General features: G+C 43.2%; 1 protein-coding gene across 5 annotated transcripts in view; it reads right to left on the bottom strand.

Moving 5' to 3' along the window:
• ADAMTSL1 (ADAMTS like 1) overlaps positions 1-17,109 on the bottom strand; it is a 718,478-nt gene that overhangs the window by 415,943 nt on the left and 285,426 nt on the right. For all 5 annotated transcript variants that reach the window (XR_013391089.1, XM_028711677.2, XM_028711679.2 and 2 more), the window contains one exon: positions 7,240-7,476. Coding sequence is in view for 4 of the 5 variants with exons in the window: in XM_028711677.2 (XP_028567510.2) it covers positions 7,240-7,476 (237 nt within the window). In the remaining variant the exon portion in view is untranslated. The remainder of the gene's footprint in view (positions 1-7,239; positions 7,477-17,109) is intronic.

Here is a 17,109-nt window from a genome sequence, read left to right as displayed (position 1 = left end):
GACTTCCAGTCTTACTTTCTTCCTGACATCTAGCGTTCTATATGGGAAGGAAGGGACGAGTACGGAGGAGCTGTCCATACAGTTTAAAATGGTGGAAAACAGAGGGATTCACTATCTCAGTAAAAACTAGGGCAAACGATGAGCCGGTGAGGCAGAACAGAGGAAATTGTGGCACACTTAGCAGAAATCAGATTCATGCCAAAGGGTACAGAAGTGCCACAATGGGAGCTGCAAAAATGAAGTATATTAACATTGGGGTTAGGAGGGTGGAGGATATAATAATAATAATAATAATAATAATAATAATAATAATAATAATAATTTATACCCCACCCATCTGGCTGGGTTTCCCAACAGATTAAAAACAGAACATCAAACATTAAAAACTTCGCTAAACAGGGCTGCCTTCAGATGTCTTCTAAAAGTCAGATAGTTGTTTATTTCCTTGACATCTGGTGGGAGGGCGTTCCACAGGGCGGGCACCACCACCGAGAAGGCCCTCTTTGAACGTAAGCCAGAAAGAGGGTCTAGACAGCGATTTTCAAATTTTTTTTTGGTCACCACCCCTTGGTTCCATTATTGGACGCCTAGTGCCCCCTACCCTACCTTACCGAAAGCATTATTCAGAATAGCAGTTTGCACAACCCACAAAGGAATAATAATAATTATAATTATAATTTATTATTTATATCCCGCCAATCTGGCTGGATTTCCCCAGCCACTCTGGGAGGCTTCCAACAGAATATTAAAATACAGTGGTCTGTTAAACATTAAAAGCTTCCCTAAACAGGGCTTCCTTCAGGAAGATAACAACACACACACAAAAATTCACCACAATTAACAATTAACTGCATGTTTATCAAAATCCAATCAAAACTATTTAGTTTAATTAGTTCAACAAAACTGATTAACTTGATGCAGTGATACCACCTTTTCAAAATCTGATAGTCATTTGCACCTCCAGCATCCCCCGGGTGTGCTACCACCCACTTTGGGAACTACAGTGGTACCTCGGGTTGCATACGCTTCAGGTTACATACGCTTCAGGCTACAGACTCCGCTAACCCAGAAATAGTACCTCGGGTTAAGAACTTTGCTTCAGGGTGACAACAGAAATCGTGCTCCGGTGGCGCGGCAGCAGCAGGAGGCCCCATTAGCTAAAGTGGTGCTTCAGGTTAAGAACAGTTTCAGGTTAAGAATGGACCTCTGGAATGAATTAAGTACTTAACCCGAGGTACCACTGTACTGTTCCAGAAAGTTCAGGAGAAGAGAGTGTTAGCTCAGTAGAAGCATGGAGTTACAAGCGACCTGGAAGCCACACTACAAAGCCTTCATTTGGGATTATCATATTTTTCTGTGTATAACACGTCCCTGTGCATAAGATGCCCCCTATTTTTCGGACTCAAAATTAAGAAAATGGGGGGAGATTTCCAAGAGTTGTTGAGTTTTCTTCAGGGGGGGATTGCTGAAAATCGCTGACTGCCTGACCGATAATGGCAATATTGCCCGTGTCGCCGAAGCCACCAATCGTCTGCCCACTTGCCGCTAGCCGCCACCAATTGCCCGCCCTATTTCCGCACGCCAGCCAATCGATAGCAGCCCTTGCTGCTGCCACAAATCACCCGCCCAATTGCCAATGACAATCTCCTGCTCGCGGCTGCAACCAATCGCCCGTTCCCCCCTCTGTACTATTGGTGTATAAGACGACCCACAATTGGTGTATAAGATGACCCACAATTTTAAACATTATTTTATAATTTAAAAAACCTTGGCTTATACATGGAAATATACAGTAATAGATGTTCAGTGTAATAGGATAACCCTTTACTTGTCCCTTTCTCCAGCCTACTTAAATTCACCAGAAGGTCTGACCATAGCTATATCCAAACACATGACTAGAGATCTTATTTTTCACAGGATTCTCAATCACATAGAAAAAGTCTCCCTGTGTAGGCTCTGTTCTAAGAACTTGCCACATCCTGCACTAAAAAATCATGCTGGTTTTCAACTAACTTTTACTCAGGGTAACTCTATTGTACTCATGTTCATTAATTCCAATTAATGGAGTAAAGCTTAGTTGATTCTGCAACTGAAATGCAATCCCAGCTGGGCAGATTTATAGCTCCCTTGTAGAACGTTTTGTATCTGTTTCACAACTTGAAACTAAACAATTCAAAATTGTGAGGTAAGGTTCAACATCTCTTTCCCTATTAAAAGGGAGCCGGCAATGTGGCAGTCCTAGTTTGCTGTAGCTCTGAGAACACACTAGCATTTATAGGATGTCTTACTTTCTTGGGGTTTGGAGTAACTTAGGCACCAAGCAAGCACATCCTTAACAACAGACCCCCGACTCCCTTGGAGACGATACATATTGTGTCATTGCTGGTGGTAATATCAACATATTTGTTGACAGATATATGGTCTGCTTTGAGAGTTGTCTTGGACTCATGCTTAATATACAAGATGTTTACAGATTGCATTTTTTTTTAATCTTCATGAAAAAGTACATGCTCTGGGAGGTTTTTGCAAATATAGGCCAAGGGTAAATGATGCAATGCTGGACAGTGCTCAACAAGAAACAATGATTACAGGCGCTTAGGTCGTTTTCAGACAAAGAGGTTTAAATGCATCAAAAGTGCCGCTCACTCTACCCAGCTAACCTGCAAGATACACAAGGGCGGTGCCATTCAGAGCTACTTCAAACAGGAAATCAGGGTCTAGCAGTACACTGCCATGTTTGTTGGATGTTTTACTTGAACTACACATCCAAGAAACTACATGATGTGAGTTTCGCCAGCTCTGCTTCACTTCCTTGAGCAAGAAACATGGGTTCAGTGTAGGTCTTCTGCATGCAGATTATGGGCACCATCCACTGAGGTAGTCCTGGCTGAATAGATTAATTTCACTTCAAGCATACTGCCGAGTTAATTATGGGTGGTAGTCTGAGACGATGTGTTCTCTATAGTAGTGAACTGACTTTTGCCACCAGAGTGGCTGAATTTCAATCATGTGACCTGCAAGCAAAGTAGAGTCTTCTACCTCTACAGTGGTATCTCGGGTTACATACGCTTCAGGTTACAGACTCTGGTAACCCAGAAATAGTGCTTGAGGTTAAGAACTTTGCTTCAGGATGAGAACAGAAATCGTGCTTCGGCAGCACGGCGGCAGCAGGAGGCCCCATTAGCTAAAGTGGTGCTTCAGGTTAAGAACAGTTTCAGGTTAAGTATGGACCTCCGGAATGAATTAAGTACTTAACCCGAGGTACCACTGTATTGTGTTTCATGGACAATTCACCTCTACAAGGCACAACAGTGTTCTTAGAATTAGAATTGTGCTGGCCCACAACATAAGATGTTGTGTAAATGATCTGGAAAGGATTCTGATCTTCCTTTACATCAAGTGCAATGGTATCCTGTTCTGACACAGCTGTGCAGTGACAAAAACGGCTCCTTTTGAAACCAATTTGTTATGCTAGTTCTGGGCAGCAAGTGAGTCCAGATTTGGGAATCATTTTGCAGTTTGGGTGTGATCCATCTTCTCTCTGGTAATTCCTCAATGTCCTGCATGCCTGATGGAAACTTACAGAGATGAACAAGCCAGGGGGCATTTGGGTTTTAACATACAAGAACAAGAAGAATATTAAATAACAATATAATTGTCAGTGCTGTGCTCCATTTCTCCCTATTTCCAAGTGTGTGAAAACAAGGAACACATGCTTCAATGGTGGATGTTATCTATTAACACTGGAAGGCTTTCTCACATAGGTGTGTCCTGAACTTGGACCTTAAAACACAATCCAGCCTTAGTCCAATACGATCTGGCAAACAGATTGTTAGTTGACTCAAGAATGCTCCAAATCCACATCTTGTCCTGAGCTCAAGCACTTTAGCCAACTAGCGAGGGGGTGGGGAAAATTAAACACATTGTCCCCTGGAGTCGCTTATTAATAAATTGAGAAACAGCCAACAGCAAGGTCTTCTGACTCGACTAAGCTCACTTCTCAGAAAGACCATTGTGTCCTCTGATGAAATAAAGAGACATGTCCCTGTTTCAGTTAATTACAGAGCTGAGATAAGTGAAACTATGTGCTTTATATCACATTCCATTTAGCTTAAACATCTCCCTCAACAATAAAGACGTGGGCCAGGTCAGAACGCAACACTGAAGAGAAAGAGCGCTAGGGGAAAAACAACCATAAGACACAGAAAGGAAATTCAGTTCAAATGCTAATAAAATGTCAGGAATTATATGGGATTATGGATGGGGAGAGCTGTGAAACTTGGATTTGGAACGACAGTAAAGTTCAGAAATGCTTGCATCCTTTTTTTTTGTTTTTGTTTTAATTCAGTGAGTCAGTCTGGATTCATATTTGACCCCAAAGCTTTAGGAGCCAGAGGTTTAGATGAAGTAATTTTATTATGCATCATTATAAACATATAATGTGTTAAATGCATGTATTATTTAAACACATAAGAACTTACGTATTGTCTTGTTGGGTCAGACAATGGCTGGTTCCAGTTCAGCATTGTTTTTTCCCCAACAGTGGACAGCTGGATGTCTCTGAGAGCTCACAAGCATTATGCATGCAAATAACATTTTTGAAACTGATGTTGCTAATGTTGAACTTGTACTCAGATTGGCTATGCTGCCATTAGCCAATGCTGAGTTAGAAATGGCTGCCCTTTTTCATGGGGGTGATGGAGCTGAACAGGGGTTGAAGAGGAGAGGAAGGTTTGTGTTGTATTTTTAAAAATCAAGTATCGGGGCTTATCAGTAAAGTGGCAGCAGGCCTGCATTCTCCCTTCTTTAACGAAATTAACCCACAAATCACTGGATAACTGTGACACAAGCCTGGTGGCACAGAAAAGCTTTCAGCATTTTGAAATTAATAGAAGACATCTGAAGGCAGCCCTGTTTAGGGAAGCTTTTAATGTTTAATAGGTTATTGTATTTTAGTGTTCTGTTGGGCGGGGTATAAATAATAAATTATTGTTTATTATTATTATTATTATTATTATTATTATTATTATTATTATTATTATTATTATAGATGAACCTGCAAATCTCAATTGAGATGTCTAACGGAGCCCACACCCCATCTTCGGCTCACGCAAGATGGGGGCTCTGTTAGATTTCCCCACTGAGGGGCAGGCAGTCGCTCTAATATTATGAAACTCTAACAGACATACAAATCCTAACAATCGCAGGGCCTTTCCATTCTGGAGAAACACATAGCTGTTGCTAATACTGACAAGAATACAGTGGTACCTCAGGTTAAGAACTTAATTCGTTCTGGAGCTCCGTTCTTAACCCGAAACTGTTCTTAACCTGAGGTACCACTTTAGCTAATGGGGCCTCCTGCTGCCGCCGCACGATTTCTGTTCTCATCCTGAAGCAAAGTTCTTGACCTGAGGTACTATTTCTGGGTTAGCAGAGTCTGTAACCTGAAGCATCTGTAACCTGAAGGGTCTGTAACCCGAGGTACCACCGTATTGGAAGCCCCGGCTTTTTTGTAGCTCCATGTGCACATTGGACTGATTGAGACCATAGAATACATTTCAGTCTTTCAGACTTTGCCTGTTGTGTCTAATCCATAACATAGAACACTGATATCAAGGGCATGACCATTGAACTGAATGGAGCTGGAATGAGTGCATTGTTCATTACGGAAAGAAAAGGTTGTATCCAATGTTAGTTGTCCTCAGAGTTGACCTGCTGAAGTGAATAGACTTAGAATTCCTGCTCCATGATTGCAGTCATGGGAGTGTTGTCTTTCACATGATGGTGTATGTTTTGACTCCACAGAGTGGAAAGTGACGGAGACAGGATGTTTGTGTTACTGTGTTCAGTGAAGTGGGACTATTGTCCTTTGTCCTTTTTCTCTTTGCTGTCTGATGCTAGAGAGAGAGGGAGCTATGTTGCAGCGCTCCGTGTGTGTTTATATGTAAATAAAGTAGATTAGCCAAAATGTTGAGTAGCTGAGGTCTGTTTAGCAAGCTGCGAAGACTCTGCGGATCCCTTTGTATGTCGATGTCTGTTGGCATCGGTCGCTGTGATGTTTGGGCTGAAGAAAGCTTTTGAAGCTCCCGAACGAACGGCCAGGAGGGAGAGAACATGCCAGTCAGGCATGTGTCTCTACCAGGGTCCTACTCAAGTGTAGGACATAGACATGGCTAACTTAGCTCCATTCATTTCAATGGATCTATTCTCAGTAGACTGTACAGTCATACCTTGGAAGCTGAATGGAATCCATTCCGGAAGTCCTTTCAATTTCCAAAACATTTGGATACCAAAGTGTGGCTTCCAATTGCCTGCAGGAAGCTCCTGCAGCCAATCGGAAGCCACGGAAGCCCCATCAGATTTCGGTTTCCAGAAATAGTTTGCAAACCAGAACAGTCACTTCGGGAGCCAAAACATTTGAGAACTAAGCTGTTTGAAAACCAAGGTACCACTGTAGTTGGGTACACAACTAAGTATTTTGAATAGCAGTATCTCTAAATTGATAAATTACCTACATGTTGGGAAATGGGAATTCAACAGCCCCCCACTCTCTCACACAAACAAACAAGGAACCACAATGCAACCAACTGAACTCAACCAGCCAGGCACCGGACCCTCTAACCTCTCGCAATGCCAATAAACATTTAATAAAGGTATGAATAAAAGGCCTGCTCACATCATGCTGACCCAATAGTCTATACAAACACTATGCAACAGAACGAAAGAACATCACCTTTCTATCTTTCTCCTATCTTCCCCCATGAGCGGCATGATATCTAGAATGATAGTGTCTCATACAAAACATAAACAAACTGTGAAAAAGACTCTGAACAAAAAATGGAGATGCTATATGAGCTTTCCACCGCTGGTTTGTTTTGTAACACAATAAAATCTCTAATAAAAAGGAATTAAAAATTAAATGGGAATGGGAATGAAAAACCTAAAAGGACTGCCTTGAAAGGGTTACCTTTTCAGGCTGTTTCAACAGGAAGAGCTGGCACAAACTTAAAAGAAACTGGGGGGGGGGGGGGGAGGACCATACTGTTGATAAAATGCATTTCAGAAGCAAATATGTAAGTGACTCTGAAAATGAACACACACTTTAAAGAAGACTGTAGGAGCAAGCACCACGGAGGAGAGGGGAGAGATTAAAACACGAGACACACAAAAAGACAAAAGACACAGAAAAAGGATGTGTGGGGTGTGTGAAAATCAGCAAAAAAAAGGTATTGTCCTTACTTGGCACAAGCCGCTAATGCACATATCTAGCGATTCAGTGTAGCATCGGGTCCCATCCAGCACTTTAGGAGCCAATTCCACAACAAAGCTTGTCCCTTTGGCCTGGCACTTTAAGGAGCATGGGTTGTCAGGATCATTTGATACAGGGAGCCATTCGTAAAACTGCCCCTGGTACTTGACGTCGTTGTGCGCCGAACATTGCTGGGTACGAAAATCACCTGCTTCTGGAGGGCAGTCCTAAGGAAAAAGAGAAGAAGGGCAGGTGGTCACTTGCAAATGGGCTAATAATTGCGTGGCGAGTTCCCGCCTCCCCCCGGTGGAAATAAAGACACATGACACAAATATTTAGGTTAATGAGCCAAAAATGGCCACAACTTTATTGGTTACAGGAATGAGCGGTATTGGCTTAGGCATTGGTCCTAACTGACTATCCGGCTTCAGCCCGATTGCTTGAAGACCAGGAAGCGTTAACCACCAGTAGGGGGAGTCCTGCTGATGCACATCAACTAGGAACTCCCCCGGGGTCACTGCTCGGGGGCGTGCCTTAGGCCCTCACCTCCATAGGCTTCGGACAGGGGCATGCCCCAGGGAATCCTTTACCGGACTACCCTTCGATATTCCAGGGAGGTGATGGCGCTTCCTCCCCCCTTCATCTACATGACAATACCCCTACCAATGCCTAACCACCAATGCCGAGGAAGTTGTGATGATTTGCTACGAGGTAGGTGAAAAACCAAGTGGCTGGTGCCAATTTGCCAAGTGGAAAAAATTCCTACCAGGCCCCTTAATGGCGACCAACCGAGGTCCATAGCAAGGTCAAAAGGAAAACCTAAAGGGCGGGAGGGTGGGAAACCCGATGAGCTGAGGCGGCAAAAGAGGGAGATACCTGGCCGCGCAAACCACGCCCCCCCAGGCCTGCCGATTGGCTGGCCAGGGGATGACCAGGCCAGGGATCCCCTCAATTGCACGGAGGCCGAGAGGCAGCCCCTGCGCACGTAGAGAGGGCGTGAAGCCCGCAACTCCACCTCCTCTCAAGTTTGGAAGTGGTTTTGTATTCTCAACACGGGGAACTCAACCGAGTCTATATATAACGTGGTCATAGGCAGAAATCAGACGGCAGTTTTAAGGGAGTCGAAAGTGGGCACTGCACAAAGACACACACACTCCTTTCATTGCACTAGTGACATCGGTTAGACTAGTTTTCTTGGTTTAACGCGAAAATTTGCAAAATCTGTTTTGCAGAGGCAACCATTGGGTATGAATCCCTCTTTGGGACTGTCCTGAAGAAGTAGAAAAGATTGTGTCTCTCCATCCAGAAGCAAACACATCAATTGAAGTAGCTCATGACATTATTACTAGAGATTCTTCAACTATGTGTTATTGAGGGGCAAGTTGAAGAGGACAAAGCGCCATGTGTTTTAGTGTATGAAATATATTTTCTCCTCTCACAAAAAACTGCCTGTTGTTCAACATTTCTTCTGACTTTATGCACATATGCAGACCTAGCCAACTGTTCTTTCTCCTTTGAAAAGGGAGAAGGGGGGGTGGGGAGGAATCAAGAAAATTGCTTGATTCAAGTGTTTGTTTATTTAAGCATTCTTTGCTAGCGTTTCTTTCCAAAACGACCTAAATCAGTCAGTGAAGCAACGTGAGCCAGAAAAATGCTCTGTATATTTGTATTACTTCAACCTGGCTAATGCAAGCAGAGATTTTACAATCCACAGAATCAGCAACTCTTCAGATTCCCCCCCCCCCCCCGCTTATCATGAGTTATTTATGTATTTATTAAATACCCCTTGTTGACCTCTCAGGGGAGGTTTCAGACAAGTTTTGGGTGCAAGCATAGTATCTCTAATTTGTGCTAAGCAATAAAAAAAAACCCAGTTTAGCTGTTAATGTTACTAAAGACCAATCATATATTTGGCTAGATATCTTAGCAGAGGCAATCATTTTCTGTAGCATTCAAGATAAAAGGTTTATCCAACTTTCAGTAGCTTTGAATCCCCCCTTCTCCCAGAGCTACTTCAATGACCATTGCATTTAGTCAAACACACCCATTATCGTAGAGGCTGTTTCTAGAGAGATTGTGGATGTATCCTATTTTGTCACCCAACACAAAATTTGATGGCAAACACTCTCAAAACCTTCAAAAGAACTCTTAAAGCCTGACCCTATGCATATCTGCTAAGAAGGAAGTCACACTGGGTCCAATGAGACTTACTGTAAAGTAAGATATAGGTAGGTAGCCAGTTGGTCTGCCGTAGTCGAAACAAATTTTAAAAAAATTAAAAAATTATGGTGACTTCTGTTTCAGTGTATCTGAAGAAGTGTGCATGCACACGAAAGCTCATACCAATAACAAACTTAGTTGGTCCATAAGGTGCTACTGGAAGAATTTTTTTTATTTTGTAAAGTAAGAATATTTAAGACTTCCTGTAAAGTAAGAAAATTTAAGAAGGCAGCTTAAGAAGAGCTCACTCCTTTGGTGATTAATTCAATCTTTCACATTTTCCATAGTTTAAAATTGCTCTTGGCAGTTTAGCCATAAATCAGTTTAAACCACTTACTCTTTTCTTCTTCACTTGCAGTTGTAAATAATATCCTTGTGTATCCATCGCCTAACAGAATAGCTACATTTTTTTTAGAATAAACTCACTATTTCCTTATGGGTTATATTAAAACCACTCTTCAGTTATCTCCTAGCATGTAACAGTTTCTTCCAGTATTAGCAGCTTGTCTGATCCCAAACATTGCTTCCTCCAATTCCTTTATCTCGTTTTTGTCACGGGGGGTCTGATTCAGTTGAAGAGTCACTATAGCATGTGGGGTAATGGCAGTGCACCATGTGGAAAGACTCCACTGCTTCTGAAGGAAAAGGATGGATGGCGGCTAACAGATTGAGGTTGAATCCTGACAAGACAGAAGTATTGTTTTTAGGGGACAGGAAGTGGGCAGGTGTGAGGGACTCCCTGGTCCTGAATGGGGTAACTGTGCCCCTGAAGGAGCAGGTGCACAGCCTGTGAGTTATTTTGGACTCACAGCTGTCCACGGAGGCGCAGGTCAATTCTGTGTCCAGGGCAGCTGTTTACCAGCTCCATCTGGTACGCAGGCTGAGACCCTACCTGCCCGCAGACTGTCTCGCCAGAGTGGTGCATGCTCTGGTTATCTCCTGCTTGGACTACTGCAATGCGCTCTACGTGGGGCTACCTTTGAAGGTGACCCAGAAACTGCAACTAATCCAGAATGTGGCAGCTAGACTGGTGACTGGGAGCAGCTGCTGAGACCACATAACACCGGTCCTGAAAGACCTACATTAGCTCCCAGTAAGTTTCCGAGCACAATTCAAAGTGTCGGTGCTGACCTTGAAAGCCCTAAACGGCCTCAGCCCAGTAGACCTGAAGGAGCGTCTCCACCCCCATTGTTCTGCCCGGACACTGCGGTCCAGCGCCGAGGGCCTTCTGGCGGTTCCCTCACTGCGAGAAGCAAAGCTACAGGGAACCAGGCAGAGGGCCTTCTCAGTAGTGGCGCCCGCCCTGTGGAACGCCCTCCCATCAGATGTCAAAGAGAAAAACAACTACCAGACTTTTAGAAGACATCTGAAGGCAGCCCTGTTTAGGGAAGCTTTTAATGTTTAATAGACTATTGTATTTTAATATTCTGTTGGAAGCCGCTCAGAGTGGCTGGGGAAACTCAGCCAGATGGGCGGGGAATGAATAAATAAATAAATAAATAAATAAATAAATAAATAAAGCTGACATGGGAACAAACCACATTATAGATGTCTCCCACATGGTTCTGATGTCACCCAGGCTGCATGGAAGAAGCTGTCCTCCTGCAGTCGCTACGACACCAGAAAGAAAAAGCAAAGTTCTAGTGCTTCCTGTCCCCTCTTTCCTTTACCACTGAAAGCAGAACTTCTGCACATAACAAGGCGAGAAAGATGTGGCAAAATAGAAATACAAAACTTCCTTTTTTGGACTATGAACAGCAGTGCAGGGAGGCTGCTCTATATGTTGTGTCCTTCCATAGTGTCCTAAGCAGCACGTCTCAGAGGTGATTCTGTTTCTTCTTGGCCGAACTAGAATGAACCTGGTTCAGCCTCTGACCCTTAGAAACAAGCAGTCAACACACTGCGAAAGCCCTGTGTGAGCATTCAGTGAGCTTTGGCCCAGATCAGCTGGGTCTGGTCTGAAAGGGCGCTCCATGTAAACAGCCTGAGAAACTATTAAAACAAGTGTACCTCCCTCCTAGTTCCCTTCGCACTCCTTTGTTCCACAAGGGCACGTAGCCTGGTTTAATAAGCTTGGCTTATTCCAGCATTCACAGAGCCAAGCTAGATCTCTTGTTTGGTTCTGTCTTGGCTCATCCTACATAATGTTCCAGCTTGGGCCGATTTATTTTTACAGAGATAAAAGGTCCAATAAACCCTACAGATATATATATATATATACACAGAGTTCTCAATCTTGGTTCACCCGCAAGCCAATAGGATTGTTTGAGCCGTTTGTTTTCTCAAACCAAAGGAATAAAAAACGAACGGTTAACCTAGCACGTTCCTCGGACACTGCAGGTGATCAGGACCAAAAGTTAAATGCTACGTTGCCTTTGATTTCCACGATTAAAATAATAACACGGATTTAAATAGCCAAGTATGTGTTTAAAGAAGTTTCCTGTGAAACCTGAAGCTCTTCGGAGAATAAATATGAGCACTCAAAAAAGCCTACATGCATACTTATGCCACGGGCCCTAAGGCAGGAATGAGTGGATTTCAACCTCAACCTCTAGGGTGAAGGGCCAGCACAAACATACAATGCTAAATCCCAGCTAGAGTCAAAATCTTCAGGCCCAGCAAAATACCTTCTGTGACTTCCCTACTTTATGAGGCATGCAGCACTGTTGAGAGACACTCAGATTATTTAGAAGCTCTGCAGGCAAAATGCGTTTGAAAGAGTGGCTTGCCCATCTGCAAAAGGCCATTGAGAAATCACAAATGGTTCTGTGGATCTTTGGGGGCTTCCCCAGAAAAGGTAGATCTGGATTAGAGGGATGGCGTGGGATATGGGCTGGCATTCTTAAGCCAACAATGTCATATAAATATTGCAAAAACAAGTGTGCTGTATGTATGCATAGGGACGCGGGTGGCACTGTGGGTTAAACCACAGAGCCTAGGACTTGCCAATCAGAAGATTGGCGGTACAAATCCCCGTGATGGGGTGAGCTCCCGTTCCTCGGTCCCTGCTCCTGCCAACCTAGCAGTTCGAAAGCACGTCAAAGTGCAAGTAGATAAATAGGTACCGCTCCGGCGGGAAGGTAAACGGCGTTTCCGTGCGCTGCTCTGGTTCGCCAGAAGCGGCTTAGTTATGCTGGCCACATGACCCGGAAGCTGTACGCCGGCTCCCTCGGCCAATAAAGTGAGATGAGCCCCGGCATCCCAGAGTCAGCCACGACTGGACCTAATGGTCAGGGGTCCCTTTACCTTTACGTATGCATAAGGAGCACAATAAGCACCCATGCAGAAGCACCTATGGATTCAGGTGATTCTGCAGAATTCAACAGGATATCCATGACCAGAAAGCAAGAATTTGGGATTTTTATTTTATTGTACAAAGGTTGTTCCTGTAAAGAGTCTCATGCTTCAAAGGCACTGGAATTCTAATTACCAAAACAAGCAAACCTCTGAAATGGTTTGCTTGGAGAGGAAGAGTTTCAAAGGGGAGTAAATTAATCGGTGACCCAAAAAAGTGGCTGAAACCGAAACCATCTTAATACAGAAGTTTGACTTATTGGCCTTAGGTAGCTTTCATTCAGATATGACTCTGCAAGAGGCAATACAGTGGTACCTCAGGTTACATACGCTTCAGGTTACAGACTCTGCTAACCCAGAAATAGTGCTTCAGGTTAAGAACTTTGCTTCAGGATGAGAACAGAAATCATGCTCCGGTGGTGCAGCGGCAGCGGGAGGCCCCATTAGCTAAAGTGGAGCTTCAGGTTAAGAACAGTTTCAGGTTAAGAACGGAACTCCGGAACGAATTAAGTACGGTACTTAACCTGAGGTACCACTGCATGCCTTTTACTGTCATCAAAAGAGAAGCGGAGGCTTGACCTGTAGAGAAACTATTGAAACTAAAGCTGGAATACCAGGATTCAAACATTATCGGCCTTGTGGACTCAGGGTGGTATTTGGGCAACTAAACACCTTTCAGTGTTAGCCTCTTGGTGTGTTGTTTTTTTTAATAAAAAAAATACACACATACCCTTCCCGGAATTGCAATCACAGCCTCTCAAACCTTATTGTCAGAAATGACAAGATAATTATAAAATTGTTGAGCGCACATAAAACATTACTAAAATGCACGTTACCAATTGTAATTACTGCTGCAGGATTCTGTTGCACATTCATTCCAAGGGGCTGGAAAAAAAAAGTGATTTCATTCTACATAAATTATTACACTTTCGTGTAAGTGGATAGCTTGTGGGTTTGGGGCCCAAAGTCTCAGTGCCTCACTCTTGTAATTTTAGTTTCCAGTGGGCAATTTTTCTCTCAACCACAATCATAGGCTCTGGTTTCTTTTAGTTTCCCCCCTTTTCTTAAATAAACGGCTCGATACACACAGATAAATGATACAGAAGGTGCAGGGTTTAGAACCAGGGTTTATCCCAGCTTCATTGGCCAGAGCCTCCTTACCTGTCCTGTACAGACACAACAGAGGACCTACTTCCTGTACCTGAGAGAGGTGGGAAACATGCAGCAGGAGCTGCATCCTCAGTAAAGAGCAAAGGCATCCAAACCGCTGCACCTGAGCCCACCTGACATCTCAGGAACTCTAGTTTGTTAAGGGTGATGACAATTATTGCTAATTACAGCTATCTGCCAATCACCCATTCCCACCACCCTTCTGAGTAATACCCCTCCCCACCTTCTCACTATATAGAAGGATATGGCAACTTCTGTTTCAGTGTATCTGAAGAAGTGTGCATGCACACGAAAGCTCATACCAAGAACTAACTTAGTTGGTCTTTAAGGTGCTACTGGAAGGAATTTTTTTTGTTTTAATTACGTATTGCTCTGTGAGGGATCCCAGCAACTCTCAGCACCCTTCACAGACCACACCTGCCAGGATTTTGTGGGAAAGCCATGACTGTTAAAGTGGTGGAATAGTACTTTAAATACATGGGGTGGATGCGGCCATTGTCTTTCTGATTCTTTGATGAGAGACCCTCTGGCTCAGCACTGAAATATCTTTTACAGCATTAAATTTTTTGAGTGGATTTGAGGAATTCGTAACCTACAGGTCTTTTCTTTCTCTTGAGCGTTTGTTTAATGCCAATAACTATCAACTATTACTCATCCTCTTGGGCATATATTTCCTACAAAAACAATTTTTACTTTAAAGGTGGCCAGCCGTTCCCTAGGTGAACAGACCCCTTTCCTTTGAATGCAAACACAAAATGTTAAGTCTTCGTATTCGAGACATAAAACCCAGATTGCCTAAATGTCTCTTGTCCACACATACACAACAACCATTTTTGCCATGACCTTTTATTTGCCCTCACTGTGCTTCATAACGGCAACACAGGTCTGTCATATTCCAATCCCATTTCAAACAATTTCTATTAATCAATGAGCTAGAGAAAAAGATAAGATGAATCCCAGATGTGCTTGATGGAAGTAGATCAGATTACACGGGACATGAAAGTATCGAGCTATTAAAAGTTTACTTAGTAGGTTAGATACAAAGATCTTATCAAGGTTTTTATAATAGAGAAGCAGTTGAGAAGCCTCTAAAACAATTTATAAAATATACATATTGTATATTTCAGGTTCCAAGAGAGATTAACTATATACTATCCCCAATAGGATTAGGAAAGGAGATTTCTGAGTGAAGTCTATGGTATTTTGGTGGGAGATTTGCAGTCATAGCTCACAATGCTAGTTAGTATATGAAGGAGTTAAGGACCACAGAGTTCTAACTGCTAGAGTTGGCTCAATGAGATCATGTCCCATCTTCTCCTGACAGTAGGGAAGTACATACTGTAAGCAAGGAGGTCCTCAACTGGGCTCCCTGTCTCAGACATGTGTCTGAGGCTGCTCTGTTGTATTTCAACCAAGTATTTTACCTGCATTATCTTTAAGCTGTTGCTTAAAGGAAAATGCATGACTGTGACCTCAATTAAGCAACTAAATCATTTTTAAACTCACTTCAGAGTGTGGTCCGTTTGATTGCATGAGGATAGAAGCGGGTGTCAGTTGCTTCTTGCAGCTGAACAAAATTAATAAAAGGTTTAATAGCCTATTCTTATGCTTCATTCATGTGCCTAATGATGGGGCTGAATGCTCTGCTCCTTGGGCTCTCTGTGTGCTAGCCCCACTGTTTTGAAAACAGGCGCTGGCAGTTTGCTAACTGACCCACACATGCGGGTCTGTAATAATAATAATAATAATAATAATAATAATAATAATAATAATAATTTTTATTTATACCCCGCCCTTCCTGGTTCAGGGTGGCTAACAACAAATTTAAAACACTTAATTGATGCAACAAAAAACAGCATAAAATACAGTATAAAATGTGAATAACAATAAATTCAGAATTAAAAAACCAATTTAGGGGGGAAATCCATCCAATAAACATTAGATGATCACCAGGCCTAGCTGGCTAAATTAGTCCTATTTGGGTCAGTGAGGAGGCCAGGGGAGAATTAGCTGTGGGACCCCAGAGCAGGTAATCTTCATAAAAAGGGGAGAGGGAGGGAAGGAAGGGGAATAAAAGATCAGGCTAAGTTCAAATTGAAAGCCAGGTGGAATAGCTCTGTCTTACAGACCCTGTGGAAGGAAGTTAAATCCTGCAGAGCCCTAGTCTCATGGGACAGAGCATTCCACCAGGTTGGAGCCATCACTGAGAAGGCCCTGGTCCTGGTGGAGGATAATCTAACTTCCTTAGGGTCCAGGACCTCTAAACTATGATTATTTATGGACCTTAAGGTCCTCTGCTGGGCATACCAGGAGAGGCAGTCCCATAAATACGAGGGCCCTAAGCCACTCATAGGGGATTAAATGTAATTGATATATCGTTTTATTAATTCCCACCAATTTTTACGGTTAGTCCTATAAGCTTAATAAACATCAAATATACTTACAATACTGCAAGTATTGAGATTAGTTGTGTGGTGGCAACAATATTGTGAGAATTATCTGTTCTGTTTTTCTCCACAATCCCTTGCAAACCGTCTCACAGAATCACAGAAGTGAGGGTCATCCAACCCCCTGCAATGCAGGAATCTCGACGCATGGGGCCTCCCATCCAATTTGAAACCATACTGGACCCTGCTTAGCTTTGCAAATGTGCTAGCAGTTTTATTGCTGCACCGCTAGGAGGCGAGCAAAGATATTTGAGGGGGGCGCCCAGATGAAGCAACCGCTCCTTTCAAGGTGATCAAAGGAACTCTAAGCCAAGGATTTCCAGTGCTCTTCTCCCATAAGCTCCTTCCAAACAAAAGATTCTGTAGAGGGGCAATATACTCGCTAATTTGCAGAGGAGGACATATTCCTGATCCAGCTTCAGCTTCCGTCTTGCATTAAATCATTCTTTCACGATTTGTTTAACTGCCATGGAATGTGGGAAGGGGCAGGAGGAGTGTGGTGCTTCATAAAGCAGATTGGCGGTTCCTAGTCATGACTGCATTGGGCTATCTATTTTGAGAAGGATCCGTAATGTGGGGGCAGGTGGAAAGTAAAGGTGACTTTTGGTCTAAGACATAATATGGTTCCCTTGCTTAGGCCATCTGGTTTGTCTTACAAAATTAAGTCTGCAGCATGGAAGATTCAGCGCCTGAGAAGGGAGTTGTACCAGATGGCTTCTGACTCTATGA

This window comes from Podarcis muralis, chromosome 17 (genome assembly GCF_964188315.1).
Source record: "Podarcis muralis chromosome 17, rPodMur119.hap1.1, whole genome shotgun sequence".
NCBI classification, from domain to species: domain Eukaryota; kingdom Metazoa; phylum Chordata; class Lepidosauria; order Squamata; family Lacertidae; genus Podarcis; species Podarcis muralis.
This window is presented reverse-complemented; position numbering and strand designations above follow the sequence as displayed.